This window comes from Chaetodon auriga, chromosome 3 (genome assembly GCF_051107435.1).
Source record: "Chaetodon auriga isolate fChaAug3 chromosome 3, fChaAug3.hap1, whole genome shotgun sequence".
Taxonomy (NCBI): Eukaryota; Metazoa; Chordata; class Actinopteri; order Chaetodontiformes; family Chaetodontidae; genus Chaetodon; species Chaetodon auriga.
In genome coordinates, this window is record NC_135076.1 from 29,237,541 (window position 1) to 29,252,278 (window position 14,738).

At 43.3% G+C, this 14,738-nt stretch overlaps 1 protein-coding gene across 1 annotated transcript; it reads right to left on the reverse strand.

Annotated features, from left to right (window-relative positions):
- Nucleotides 1-2,594: 2,594 nt before the first annotated feature.
- On the reverse strand, nt 2,595-8,113 carry gorab (golgin, rab6-interacting). Its single transcript, XM_076727281.1, has 5 exons — nt 7,909-8,113; nt 7,422-7,752; nt 6,919-7,020; nt 6,644-6,784; nt 2,595-4,339 (listed from the first exon to the last, which is right to left on the reverse strand). Exons 1-5 carry the CDS (start codon nt 7,961-7,963, stop codon nt 3,880-3,882), a joined length of 1,089 nt encoding a protein of 362 aa, XP_076583396.1. The 5' UTR covers nt 7,964-8,113; the 3' UTR covers nt 2,595-3,879.
- Between the last annotated feature and the right edge of the window lie 6,625 nt (nt 8,114-14,738).

Below are 14,738 nucleotides of genomic sequence, written 5' to 3' on the forward strand. Positions count from 1 at the left end.
AGGGTCACGTGTTTGTCGAGGCTGAACGACGGCGTCACTCCACGAAGGTGAGTGGAGATACGAGCTTTTCACAGCCCTGTTTGACGGCGACGCTGCTGCAGCTGTCACGTGGACGCGGCGTCGGGATGTAAATAGTGCACTGCAGTAATTGTGTGTAATTGTATTCGATGAAGTATCTGCGCTGTGTTTTACGAGCCGGTCTGCTCTGGTTGCGCTGCTGCAGGCGGCTCACACGCTGCACTGCTGTAACTGTAAACGGTCTGTGGTGTTCCGACATAAAACAGCAAATCTGCTCCTGATTAAAACAACACGGAGAGTTTACAGAGGAGTGGCCGTGTGAAATTAATTCAGCCGCACTCATTCTCATTATTACAAAGCCCCAAAAACCGCCCAGAAACAGTGCAGGAGAAGGCAGTCAGCGGCCGATGATCAGGAGCCATCAATCAATCGATCCGTCATCAATGAGCGCGTTGACTCTCTGGTTCGCTGAGTGAGCTTTGGACCATTTTACATTTAAACTTAAATAAATTATTTCTCTTCAGCATTTTGAAACCAGTCAAACTCTTTCATATTTTTATTTTCATGGGCGGTTATTTTTTTTTATTTGTTTTCCCTCCAGAACAACATCCACACTCAGCGCTGCTCGATCTCAATCTTTTCCATCATTTGTGTAACCAGCCGTGTCATCGAGCCAGATTCGATTAGAGCTCCTTTCAATTTTTCCTTCAGAGTAATTTTCTATTTATGGTCCAGATGAATCTGTCTGGAGTCTCACGCGCGTTCATGAGGAAAAACCATCCATCCCGCTTCAGCAGCCCGAGTTTGCTTTCGTCATCCCGCCGCTGAACGAACCTGGACAAGATTTTGTTAATTGTCAAAGCAAACTAGGCCCAATTAAAGAGGCTGGGCTCCGATATAAAGCCACACGGCAAAATCAGTGAAAACAGGTCAGATGAGCCTGGTTCAGCCGCTGAAGCAGCAGTGAGATCAAAGTTGAGTGGATGTGGAGGTGAAGCTCCAGATGGCGCAGAAAACTTGATTTGCGCTTTTTCTTTTTTCTCTCGGACTTCTCGGGTTTCAGGGTCTTTCTCGACCTGTCGAGGGACGCCAGCGCCACATAAATCACACTTTACTTTATAAACCCTGCGCTCTCTGAAGTCCACACACACACACACACACACGTCTCTAATGGAAATGTATTTGTAATGCAGGAGCGGGTTCTGCAGCCTGAAGCCGGTTGGATGCCTCCAGCCTGCATCTTCTCATTTTTCTCTGTCACATTTCTCTTCACATGAAGGCCCCTGAGGGGCCCCCACACAATTCTGATTATTCCCGTTTCAGGCTGAGGAGGGGAGGTGGATCATGTGAACATTAAGTTCAGTTTTTCTACATAATGTTTCATTTAACAGATCAGCTGGCAGGCTGCGACTATATCAAGAAAAATAAACTGAATGGGATTCAGCCAGTGGTGGAAGAAGTACTCACATCCTTTCACATAAAAGTAGAAATGTGCTCCACTAAGTAAAATATATGTATTTAAAATGCTACTTGAGTAGAAGTACAGAAATGCATTTTAAATATTCAAAGGTAAAAGTACTCATTGTGCTCTTTCATATTCTAGTTCTGTTCATGATTTATTTTTTAATTATATTTTAATGTTGTAGCTGGTAGAGTTTTGATTCAGTCTGTAACTGAACCCTAAAAACCTCACTTTGTCAAAATAAGTGACCCTTTTTCATCTTCTTTTTAATCAAAAACGTTTCAGAGATGATTCTGTTACATGAAACAAGGCCCAATAATTCAGACTGCTGCATAATTATTAATGAAAAAATCAACTTTTCTAAAAACATCTGAAAGAAGATGATCACACTGAAAACAAGCTGCAACGTTTGGACCAGTAGACTTTTTTTCTTTCTACAGAAACAAAGACTTTTAGGACTAAAAGGACTTGATTTCATTTATTCCTGCATTAACGCACAAATGCATCATATTTTAGAAGAATCCAAACCTGTGAAGAAACTATAATTAACTAAATGCGGTGGAGTAAAAAGTACAATATTTCCTTTGAAATGTAATGAATTCTAAGCATAAACCGGCAGAATAAAACTTCAGTGTGAGTAACTGAGATTTATTTGAGTAAATGTACTTAGTTACATTCCACCAGCAGACTGTTTTTATAGTGATGTGAGAGTCGAGTGGAAATGACATAACGGAGTGCTTTTAATCTGAAAGTCTTTCTAATTTGGTCAAGTTTGATCTGAAAGGGCTGCTCAGACTTCAAACGCTGACCTTGCTGCCTGAGCAGGGACAGACGGGACGGTGGTCACTCTCCCTCTCTCAGCTTCTACCTCTAACTAATTAAAAAAGCTGCTTTTACGGCCTCTGCTTCAGACGGCCAGATGTGACCGGAGCGCTGTAAAATCTCAAAGCGGTTTACAGAAACACTTACTGCACTTTAAAAACGGCTTGCAAAGCGCTGAGAGTCCCAGAGTGCTCCCCCGTCTAAATTCCTTCCAGGACCACGAGCTTCAGTCCTGCAGATAAGTCGGTATCCAAAGTTACGCTGAACACGAGGACAGAAGACACCAGAGGACAGCGTGCTTTTAAAGTTTATTTTAGTAAAATATCGTACTGCAGCATATATCTAAATATAACCTTTTTAAATATTCACCCCGTTTAAATAACCTCATGTGCATCATCGTCATTTCACGTAGAAACTGCAGAGCAAACATTTTGGTCAAACTCACACGTATAAAGTTGAACATTAGATTTTTGTCTTGCATTATTCTGGACCCACGTGCAGCGACAGTGAACTGCAGGTCTGCAGAGACACATGCAGCAGAAAGCATCCGTACACACATTAGCAGATATCATCTTACCACCGAGGAGGCCCGCTGCTCCTCAGCTGCACCGACACCACGATTAGCTCTGTGAAAGCCGAGCCGAGCTGAGCCGAGCCGAGCGAACGCGCTGGCCTGCAGCACATCAGACAGGAGGGTTTGAGTTTGGAGCGGGCGCCGATTCGTGCTCCGCTCCGTCTGCATGACACTGAGACTTTCCAGGAAGTAAACAGGACCCATCTTTTGCTTTCACCACAAAAAAACAATGAGAAACAGTCGCCTTCTGACTTCAACCTTTGCTCGCAGACATAATTCATACGTGAAGTAAAACCATGTTTGGAAGAAGAGGTTTTTTTAAGCACACACAGAAAAGTCACAGATTGAGGACAATGGCTGCAAGACTCAGATTCACTCTGCAGCTGAACATGATTCAGTCTGATCCTGCAGGTACACGCGTCCCCAGGGCTGGCCGTCCCTTTACATTTGTCAACAGCAGACCTGACACCAAACACAAGTTTCAATATCACCAAAAGGACTTTGTTCCAGATGCATCACTGCTCTGAAAGTCACTGAACAAAAGAAGCCAAACTTCTCGAATGCTAAACGTCTGAACACATGCAGCTGCACAAGAACTCTGCACGGCCGAAAAACACCAACATTCTGACTTAAATCAGTAAAATACGATACTTGATGCCAGTTTTTGATCGTCAGTGCGACAAACCAGCTGCGTCTGTTAATGACAACAACCTACGACTAATCTGCAGGCCACGCAGCACCTCCCACATTCCATCTTTTATCAGCATAATAAGAAATGATTTTAATGAACGAATCTGCAAACAGGCTGAAACATTTACAGATATCTGAAGGTCATTTTTAGGAGAAAACGCTTCACGCACTCATCCTGTACTGACGTTGAACCTGCAGCTCTAAACGTTACAGCGTCGCTGAGACATTAGCGTTGGTGTTTAAATTAGTGTTTGATCATGTCCACAGATTTTACAGAACAGCTGGAAAATGACGAGTGTCTCTTTTTTAATCATCAAGAGGCCACAGCTTCACTGTGAACACAGTTTTCAAGTGTTTTACGGTCTTGTTCAGGCTTCGGTGCTTCGGTCATCGGGTGGTGCTCTTGCTGGACGTCACCTCCGCTCTCCTCCCTCGCGGTCTCTTCCTCTGTGGGTCTACAGTCTTTGGCTGATTGCACTGTTCCCTCCTGATTCTCCACTGAACCGTTTCCCTGTTTCCTGTCTCTCTGCGTCTCCACACAGCTTCTCTTCTCCTCCTCTTTCTTTTCCTCCTCCTTCAGCCTCTCCAGCTCTTCCTCAGTGGCCTGAAGCTGCAGCTGCTGCATCAGCTCCTCCAGCTTGTGGGCCTTCCGCAGCTCGTTCTGCTGGATGATGGCGCAGAGGTGCTCCGTCAGCTGCTCCTTCACCTCCGTCTTCTTGTGCAGGTCCAGCTTGGCCGTCACGTACTCTGCCTCCGCCTTCTCGTAGCGCTTCCTGAGGAATAATTGAGAGGAAATGTAAACAGACACTAAATAACAGACCTGTGCGACTATCCACGATGACCAAACATGCTGAGAGCTCAATCATGCAACATATTTCTCCTCTGACACCTGCTTCTAGTCAAAACTCTCTGTCAAAGCATAACTGAAGACAGAAATGTTTCCTCAAGAGAGAAATATTTCAGCAAATTTCTATGGGATTTGCGACCATAACAGAAGTCAGAGCACTGGATAATGACTCCACTGAGGAGCAGAGCTGAGTGCAGTTTGGAAACGACCACAGAATTAACTGATCAGTCAATCAACAGAATATCAATCAATAACAATGTTAATGATCATTTAAATCATTCATCAAGCAACAACAGCTTTTAAAAAAAGAGATTTTTTTTTAACTTTTTGTCCTTTTTAAACTGGAAATCTTTGAGTTTTGGACGTTTGGTCACACAAACCTTTGAGGAGCATTTATCAATATGTTCTTATCATGAAAACAACAGTCAGATGAACTGATATCAGCGATTAGCTGCAGCCTTGGCTGGGTTTTGAACGTTGGTACGTGTTGTGTCGGCAGCATCGAAAAGGCCGGCGGGGAACATTTGATCCAATCACACAAACTTTGGCTTATTTTGTTAAATGCAAAACATGTTTTTTGTTTTGTTTTTTTGTAGAAACACATCTTTATAATTCTCAAAAAAAGTTTAGTTTTGATATCTGTCTTAAACTAATGTTTCGTACTCGCACTCGCACTGAACACTGCTGAACGGCGTCCGACTGAGCGGGGAGATACGAGTCCTCCCACAATGTCGAAACGCAGAAACATTGTTTTAACTGTGAAAAACAGAACATCACATGCTGTTTGGAAACACTGTGGGAACTAAACAGATGATGTCAAACATTTCACCTCAGGGTTTTATTCTGTACCTCAGAGAAATCTCAACAATTGATTGAATCAACGGAATCATAACAGAATCCAGTGCAGTGAGTGTGTGAAGGTCAGGTCCTCTTCCCGTTACACAAACATCTGTAATGACCAGCGTTCATGACGTGGAGCTACTCTCTACACGAGAGGCCGCTCGGAGAAATCACAGCTACAAGCACAAGGTCAAACACAGCTTCAGCGAATCAGAGCTGGAAAAAACAACAGTCTATTATCAGACGGTTTACAGTCTTTAGAGTTTAACTCAGAACTGTGGAAAAAGAAAAACTCGTATCAGGACTCAAGATGTGGGTTTTTGTTTTTTTTTTGGTTCAGTGTTATATTTAGAAAATTTTCAGGTTTTAGTCAGAATCATGCTTCATCTGTGTCTGTGGATCATCTGAGCAGGACTGTCTGCTGAAACTGGTTCAAACATGAATACTGGAAACAAGCTGCAGGGGGCAGTGAGAGCATTTCCAGTGGACGTACAGTTCATGAGCTGTCACTGCTGCTTCTGGTCCAAAGTGCTCACAGTGCAGTTTTCTGCAGCACTGACTGAATGTTCGGTTCCTTCTTATTCTGATCAGGCTCACTGGGTCTTCTGTGTCAAATACTGGTGACTTTATAAAACCCTGAGAGCTCGGTCACCTTGATTTACACACGTACTGATGTCGCAGCAGTCACACACTCATCTGTCCACATGTGTCCTTCAGGGACACTCTGCTGCTAATTACGCCCAAAGGCCAAGCAGCTCTTCAGATGAGCTGACTGTAAACACTGTGAAGTCTGATGAAGGAGAAAAACGCTGTCCAGTCCAGATTCTGTTCTGTGGCATCAAACCCGCTAACAGAGTGCAACCAGAAACCTGACAAATTCTCACAACATGTCTGCAGCTCCAAACCAACCAATCAGAGCCCAGCATGAATGACATCACAGACTACGCTGGCCGATGCTGCGTTCAGGGCCAATGGCAGCACCGTGGTTACATTCTCAGACATGAGAGCAGTGCAGATGAATGATGGGAGTGAGGGACGTGTCTCTGTGTGGGACGACAGCTCAGCAGGCATCTGCCCCATAATTTGACCTCCTGCAACACTTCATTTAAATGAACCTGCGAGATCGTCATTGTCACAGTGTGTGGGAGCCTTTGAGCAGAACCTACTACGTACAGAAGTGTAAGACCGCAGAGGTGCAGAGACAGCCTGTTTGTCCCTCTGACACTTGCTTAAACGAGGACTTTAAAACCGTCTTGTTATACGCAGTGTGTGTGTACAGCAGCTCACAGCCGGGGGGCACGAGTGTCTGGGATTCATCTGACTGAGTTTGTGCAGAGCTGTTGCTCTGTGTACGTCTTTTAGATCTCATTTTCTCGTGCCGTCTCTCTACCTGGCGGTCGAGTAGTCCCAGCTGGCCTGTTCAATCCTCCCCCTCAGGATGTTGATGTCATTGGACACCATGTCGTCAAGAGCCTGAAGCTCCTTCTGGATTCTCTTCAGCTTCACGGCCTCCGCCTGAGTCTGCTTGGACCTGTGGACAATAACAAACTTTAAAGGTAAATTTCATCTTATGGGCACAATTTTCATCTTCTTATTGGTTTTGGACATTTTCCCATCTCTCATCTTAACATACTGCTCAGCCAACACCATGACAGCTTCACTTACTTCTCAGCGATAGTTTTTGTCAGCAGAGCTTTCTTGCGTTTATTCCTCTCTTCGATTATCCTTTGCTCTTGCTGCAGTTGCTCCAAGCGCGTCTTTTCCCGTCTGCCATCAGACACAGACACAATTTTACACATAAAAATACATCTCAAGTTCAGAAACACAGAACCAAACACTAAATCCACACCATGAAAGGAGCTTACAGTCTGAGCCCATCCTTCAAATTCACTTCCACACAGACACCGAAACAAACACCTACTTTGAAGGGAGTCTGATTAAAAGCTCATGACCTCATAATATAACTGTATAAAGGTGAACTGTATCTTGGACCTTGAGATGTGTGGAAACATTAGGCTGAACAACAGAGCTGAGAAAAACACACCGAGTGTTACGAGCCTTCACAGTGTGCAGCAGCAGTGATCGTATGCATTGTTCAAAGAAGTCATCACATTCTTTTACAACCCATGAAAACTCGATGATGGGTACGATATTAAAAGTATACTAACAGTTCCACCTCTTGTGTCTCAAGCTCTTTGATGGCCGGAATCTCCTGTTCTGGAGCCGACTGCCGGTTTTCAGTCGGCTTCACCTCGACGGGTTTAAGCTGCACCTCCTGTTTGACAGCCGGAGCTCCTGTTGGGGTTGTGGGTTGAGGCGCAGGCTCCATCTTCGGCGGCTGTCTGTCGAGCTGTTGCTCGGGTGGAAGGCACGGAGACGTGGCTCCTGTGTTCTTCTGAGCAGCTAGCTGGAGGGCCCTCTCCCGCTGCAACTGCTGCCGATTCCGGTTGGCCGGAGCCGGTTTCCGACCGCGGGCTGCTGCTGCGGGCATCGCTGAGCCTGAAAATATATGCGGACTTGATTAGCGCCGAAGGTTTTTACAGAAAACGATTGAGTTAAATGTATAGTTTGATATTAATAAGATGTCAACCACCAGGAAGACAAGGCAGTCAAATGCTAACGTGTCCGGCTAACGTTAGCAAGAAGAAATGTTACCTTTCTGTTGCATCTTCCGCAGCTCGTCATCAGAAAAACCGGCCCAGCCGCTCATTTTACAGCTTCTCTCCTAAAGTCACACAAACAAGACGACAGACGGACGCATACAGGCGAAGTTCTGATTACCGACTTCAGATCATCATTCTGAAGTTCTAAAGCGCTTTACACCACCGCCATCTTTGTTTATGACTGCCACGTCAAGGACCCCAAAAGGACCCCAAAAGGACCGGAGACATTGAAGCTGCAGATCGCCTGAATAAAAAACCAAAATGAACAATGAAAACTTAAAAAGAGAACAGAAAGAATGACAATTTGCAGTCTCTCATCATCATGTTGTTTCCTGAAATTCAAGCAATATCTTGACTTTTTAATGCATCCTCGCCAATAAATATGGCTTTGTAGGTAATAATAGAAAAGGCATATTTATGGTGAGCTATATCTGTAGTGAAAGTTTTCCTGAACTTGTTAGTGCTAGTGAGGCTTGATGGTTTGTATATTTTTTATGTTATGGTTACATGGTATTTAATCAAATTAAAAAACTTATTTTATTGAGAGAATAAAAACACACATTTGGTCACAGCCCACACTGTGTGATTACTAAGGTGTATTTCAATTTCAATAATTTCCATCGGTTGGTGTTAATGATGATGATCCAAATCATTTAAGTGTAATTTCATTTTCCACCCAATTTCAACTAACTTCTCATCCACTGCCTCTTACAGAGGAACTGCCTGTGTGTCAGAGGGGTCAAAGGTTAACTGAAGAACTGTTTCATGTCAAAGCAGCATGAAGTCACAACCACAATTTTTGTGTTTATTTTTTCTTCAATGATCCATGAAAGCAGATTTTTATTTCACATTTAACAATGTGCAACTTTCAACACACACAATGTGGCTTTGACCAACTGGTTTGAATTGTTTTTGGCAGTTTAATACTACAGTTCCCAGAATTCTGGGGGTAGCAAAACAAACTGTTGTCATGTCAGTAAGCACAGCCTGCAGCTGAAACGAAGAAGATATAATACAAACGTCTGAGGAACAGTTAAACAAGCTTGAAGGCTAATCAGAAGCCAAAACACAGCACAGACGTTTCCAATACAATAACACATGATTTTATGGCTTTAGAAAGTTTGCACAGGAAGAATCATGCTATCCTCCATCTTCATGATCATGAGGTATACAGTAGAAATTTACTGTTCACATTACAAACTAATTCATTTGAGAGATGTGTGATTGTGAAGCTATGGTCTGATGAAGTGTTTTTTAACATGGCCTTACAGCTTCCACCTCTTATCACTCGGTGGGGTCACACTTTAAAATAAAATCAGAATTTTCCAACAGTAAAGTTTCTTATTCCTGTCATGTCATGTCATGAGCTTTTCCTGAGAATATCCCTTAGTAACTCACACAAATTGACGGCAGGTGTATCACGTCTGGTGAGCTGCGCAGGTAGAGGTGGTCTACAGACAGGAATCAGGACAGAAGGTATTTCAGGACTTTGTAGGAAGAACTGAGTCCACATGATTTGTTTTTTATTGCTTTCTTTACCACTGCCATTTCGCACACACCATCACATACTGCCTTCATTCTTCTCTATATTCCATCATTACCATTTATATATGACTTTGTATGGACTCCTTATTTCCTTCAGTAATTGGTCAAGGTACAGACATAAAGTGTGTCTTTTTAACCTTGGCAGTGGTGAGGAGTCGGAGTGATGCAAAAACAATGACCTCTGCTTGGCAACTAATAAAAACTGGCCTCCACATCTTTTTTGCATCTGGGGGCCAATTATGTGCGAGTTAAAAGGCGAAACACCTCAGGAGGGCATAAATCGCCGGCAGAGTGGAGACAGGGCCAGGCATGGAGGCCAGATGGCAGAGAGACAACCACTTACGGTTCAGAGTGTGTTTTGCTGCCACGGCGTCGGGCCGAGGATGGGACAGCCTTGGATCCTTGATTAGTGAGCTCCAGAGGGGACCACATGGCTCATTACTGAGATGACCTGCAGAGGTACATCAGGGTTAGAGGTGGGGGAAGTGTATAAATCCCCCGTAGGAATGGGTGGTAACGATATGAGAGAAGGAGGTTACTGTGATGACTGCACTCAGTTCAGAAGTTCAACATGTCAGATCTGTCGTCCACGTGTGTCGAGACGCGTCTTCTGAGAACCAGAGAAAGTTTTTCCACTCTCACACAGTAAGTGGACGTCAAACCGACGTTGAAACAGGACAGAAACTGGAGGGAAGAAGTGGAGTTCCTGTTGAGTTCAGTCAGAGATTTAGCCGAGCACAAACACACTGACAGCAAACTCCCACACACGATGACACGACGATGTGTCTGTTGCTAGCTAGCTTAGAGCTAACGTCTAGCTATCTTACAGCTAATGTCTGTATAGTCAGTACGTCGGCTGTGTTTGATGAATCAACACGGACTGCATAAAAAAAGCTTCAATGGTCACATTTGTGTGAAGGAAAAAATGCAAAAACTAATTTTACTTTCTGTCTGAACACGACTTAGGCTTTGTCTTTTAACATGATGGTTAAATCAAGTCAGGTAGCCAGTTTAAGCTAATTAGCCTCTAGCTACAACCGGTAAATCTGCCCATGACAGTTGTTATTTCAGACCATGACACTGATGATTAAAAATGAGAAGCTGCTTTGTCTACATCGTTATTGTAAAACTGATATTACAAACTGTTCACGGGCAGAATGGAAAACCTGAAAGCCATATATCAAAGGAAACTGGGGAGGTCAGAGCTTGATGTGTTGTGTTCTGAATTCACTACAGCTCTAATTCATGATGTAACAGCGACCACAATGGAAGGTGTGTCACATGGTCAGGTATGAAGGCAGACGAAATATGCTTGTCATGTTCTCCACTAATTTATATATTCTGTCTCATACCTACATGGAAACTGATAGAGTGCATTGTGAACCTGTTTGGGCTGCCCATCTCTTGATGAAAGATACTACAGTGTTATCAGAATTCAGACCAGGAGCAGAGCCAGATGTTGCAAACATTCAGGCTTCGTCCAAAGCTAAAGGAGAGGTTTAGGTTTCCCATTTACGGTCGCTATATGCACTATTTTTCAAGCCATCGAGATAACAGAACGCCTAAAAATCATCATCAATATCTTAATATTGAAGCCATTTGCCAAATCCTTCATGAGAGGCGCCAGAGCTGTAAATAACTGACTGAAGCTTCTTTTGACCTGTTCAGAGTTTCATTGGCTATTCAAAGTGTCAGTCATCTGCAAAGTCAGATGCGATTGGCTTAATCGTCACATGGAAAAACAGGGAAAGGTACTTCTGTTCGCCTCAGGCTTTATATAGCTGATCTGATTGGTCAAGTGAGGTTTAATTTGAAACCTGAGACTCCACGGAGTAACCGGAGACAAGATGGCGCCCGTCTGTATACGTTCCCGGATGTTGTAACCAGGAAAACATAGCAGACAAGCGGATGAGGAGCACAGCCTGCTAATTAGAAAGGAGCAAACATCTTTCTGTGGATTACTTTTATGTTTTGGAATAAATATATTTACTGCAGTGGATCGTCTGGACCTGTGTGGATGTTTCCGGACCGTCTGTGTGGGAGTGTTATGGATCCGTGATCACTGAGAGACATCAGCGGTGAGTTGCCTCAGTTTAGCATGAATTAAAAAAAACGCGTTTGCTGTTTATTGTGTCTCCGGTTGAGATTATAGCTTTGAATGCAACAATGATTCATGGGAGTCTTAGCTTTTTAACGGCGCTTAATATGAGTAGAAACGTGAACGTAACGTTTTTGTCAATCGACGGGAAGAAAAATAAACAACAATAAATTCTCTGACGGTCGCAGGCGGGCTAGCTAACATTAGCTCCACACTAGCATAGCCGCCTCACTGGTACTAATGTTACAGCTGCGCTTTGACAAACCTGAACGTTCAGTCCGTCGTCAGGAACCACTTCCTGAGGTTGACTCCTCAGGAAAAATGTCCTTATGTCCATAACTGTTTGTCCATAAGCTGGTTCAGTAGCTGGTTAGCATCGTCGCTCACTGACCGTGACACCGCTGAATGAAACACGACACGCGTAACAACCCCTCATGAGGGTGTTTGGACTATAGATGGCGACATTTCCCCAATAACAGAACTGTGCTCCATTCATTTACCTGTGCAGTCAGAGAGGTTTGGGGCGCTCCATCCCACCGATCTGAGCAGATTTTTGTTGCTGGACAGAATTTAGTCCACCTCAGCGGTCAATATATTGCAGCACTATTTAGTTGTACATGCAGTATTTTCCAGTATAACCTTGTGATGGCCAGTTTGAGAATTCATCAATTATCAGGTAAAAGTCATTTGAAATTCATTTGAAAAGGTAAGTCTAGTTGTGGTTGCAGCCGGTGTGGCAGTACGAGGAGCAGAAATCCAATATTTTCATAAATTGATGATCACAAAAATAAAAAATCACCTGGGTTTGAGGTTACATTTAGGTGTGAGCTCTCCTGTGGGATTAATGTCGGGGTTAAGGCAAAGAATGCATTAATAAACAGTTTTTTAGGTTACGGTTTTGTGAGCTTATCCAAAATGTGAATGACGACATGAAGCATACAACTGACAAAGGACACGCACCACACCGGGTGGAGTACCAAGTTTTTATGGCGTCCCTGTTTTTGACTTCTTCTCCATAAACATCAGTGGCTAAGGCTCATGGGTATCGTAGTATTTGTAACCATGTGCAACATCAAACTTATATATAGATTATAGATATATAGATATAGATTTTTTTAAAAATAGAGGATTGAATGTTCGTGGGCGTGAATCGTTGAACATACATAGTCAGTGTGCATGTGACCTTTGCCCTCCCTGCTGTCCATGCGGACGCACAGCCCGTGGTGCTCAGTCGAACAGGAAATGCTATGAAAAATAAACAGCCAGTCTGAGGAGAGTTGCATCAGAGGGTCGGAGGCTGAATGAAATTGAGGATGATTAGGGGTCAAGCCGGCGCTCTGAGCTGGAAGCTGGAGCACCTTCTAATTGCTGTTTAAAAATTCTGTATGGCAGGTCCACGCTGACCCCTCGGCCCTCTCCCCGGCCCGGTCAGAGCACCTCCTCTCCCTCAGCTGCTGCTCTGAATTTGTCCTGTAATTTCCATCCATGACCTCTCATCCCACCATCTGCAGCCAGTTTGCAGCGCTAACCAGCGGCCTGACATCATGCACACTGTTCCCCTTTATCTCTCGCTCTCTTCACCCTCAGCGCCTGTCTCACAGTTTTCCTGTATTTCTCCGTCCCCCGTTTTCTCTAGAAAAGAAGGTTCTTCTTTGATTCAGTCATCTGTTTCATCTTTCTTGTCTCAGCACTTCTGTTTTCTGCATGTAGCCTTTGTTCGGGATTTCTATTGACAATTTTAAGCTTGATTTTCCCACTAAATTTCTTATTTTGTCCAACATGTTGAACTGTGCCTAAGTTGCTTTAAAACTAGAAAAAATATGAATTTTCACACTTAGTCAATTCTATTTCTAAAATCCCTTCACAAATTTGCCTCAGAGGGTTTTTTAATCAGTTCTGCATTCAAGAGCTTTATTACTTAGGATACTTTGACACAAGCAGCCGTGTTTTTAGGACAGCACCATATCCATCAAACGGAAATATTGCTGGAAATATCAGTGTCTGGTGTGTCATTTTATAGACATCTGTCAAAGTTGTTGCTAACATGTTGGTATCTTTGAAGAAGTTGGGATCTTGAATTCATTTTGGAACACATTTCTGTGGGTTTGAACTAGGGTTTGGCAAGAATTGTCACCAAAATCTGCTCCCATTTCCCTCCAGAAACATTCCTGTGGGATCCTGGGATTTTCAGCATGTGTGCTTTAACTATCGTAGATATCGTCCAACCTTAAAATACTATTACAGTAATACAATTGGATAAACCTTTCACCTGCAGCGGTTTAGTAAAGCAGCTTTTCATGCTAAAATGACAGCTTACAGTTCAGCAGCATTACAAAAAATTTGTCTAAAATAAGTGCGAAAAAAGGAGGCTGAATATATTCCAGTGACAAAGACCTCTAACAACTGAAAAATGAATGAGAGCAAAGCAGGAAGTCAGGTGACGTGAGAGACACAAAGTCTGCGTGGAGGAGGAGGTCGAGGTGGATGTTCGGGTCAACGAAAACATCTGACTTCAACACGAGAGATCGCTGCTCGTGTTCTGTTTCCAACCGACAGTCAACGTTTTTTAAAGCATGAGCTCAGTCATTCCCTGACCTAAACCATGTTTAATATGGTCACATGATGACAAACGTCCTTTAACCTGAACGACTCAGGTACTGAGTTCTAACCCAGAGCTGCATCATGTGATCTGTCACAGGACAAATGATGCAGTCCAGCTGACTGAGCGTCAGATCAGAAAAATCTCCCGTGGATCGTTCTAGAAAACACGGAAAAACAACGTCTTTAGTCGATTCATTTGGAGGACTTAGTGGATGATCGAGGAGCTCCCATTCCTCAAAACACTGAAATAAAAATGGCTGCACGTGACAGATTTCCTTCCCTCCAACAGCAGCAGCAAATACCTCAGGTCAGCTTTTAACCAATCAGATGCTTGTTTATAACCACTCGGATGTAAAACTGATCAGAGCCGACATTGATGAACCAAGGTTTTTTCACACCTCACAGATAGGATGTATAGTACACAGTATACGTTCAGATTATGGAAGAACAGGATAAGACTATTTAACAAAACAGCATTTTAGCATTAATAATATTTTTATTTTTAAAATTAAACTTAATTCTTAGAAAAAAAAATTGGGACATATTCCTGTGAAGTAATACTTTTTAAATCAGAGGAA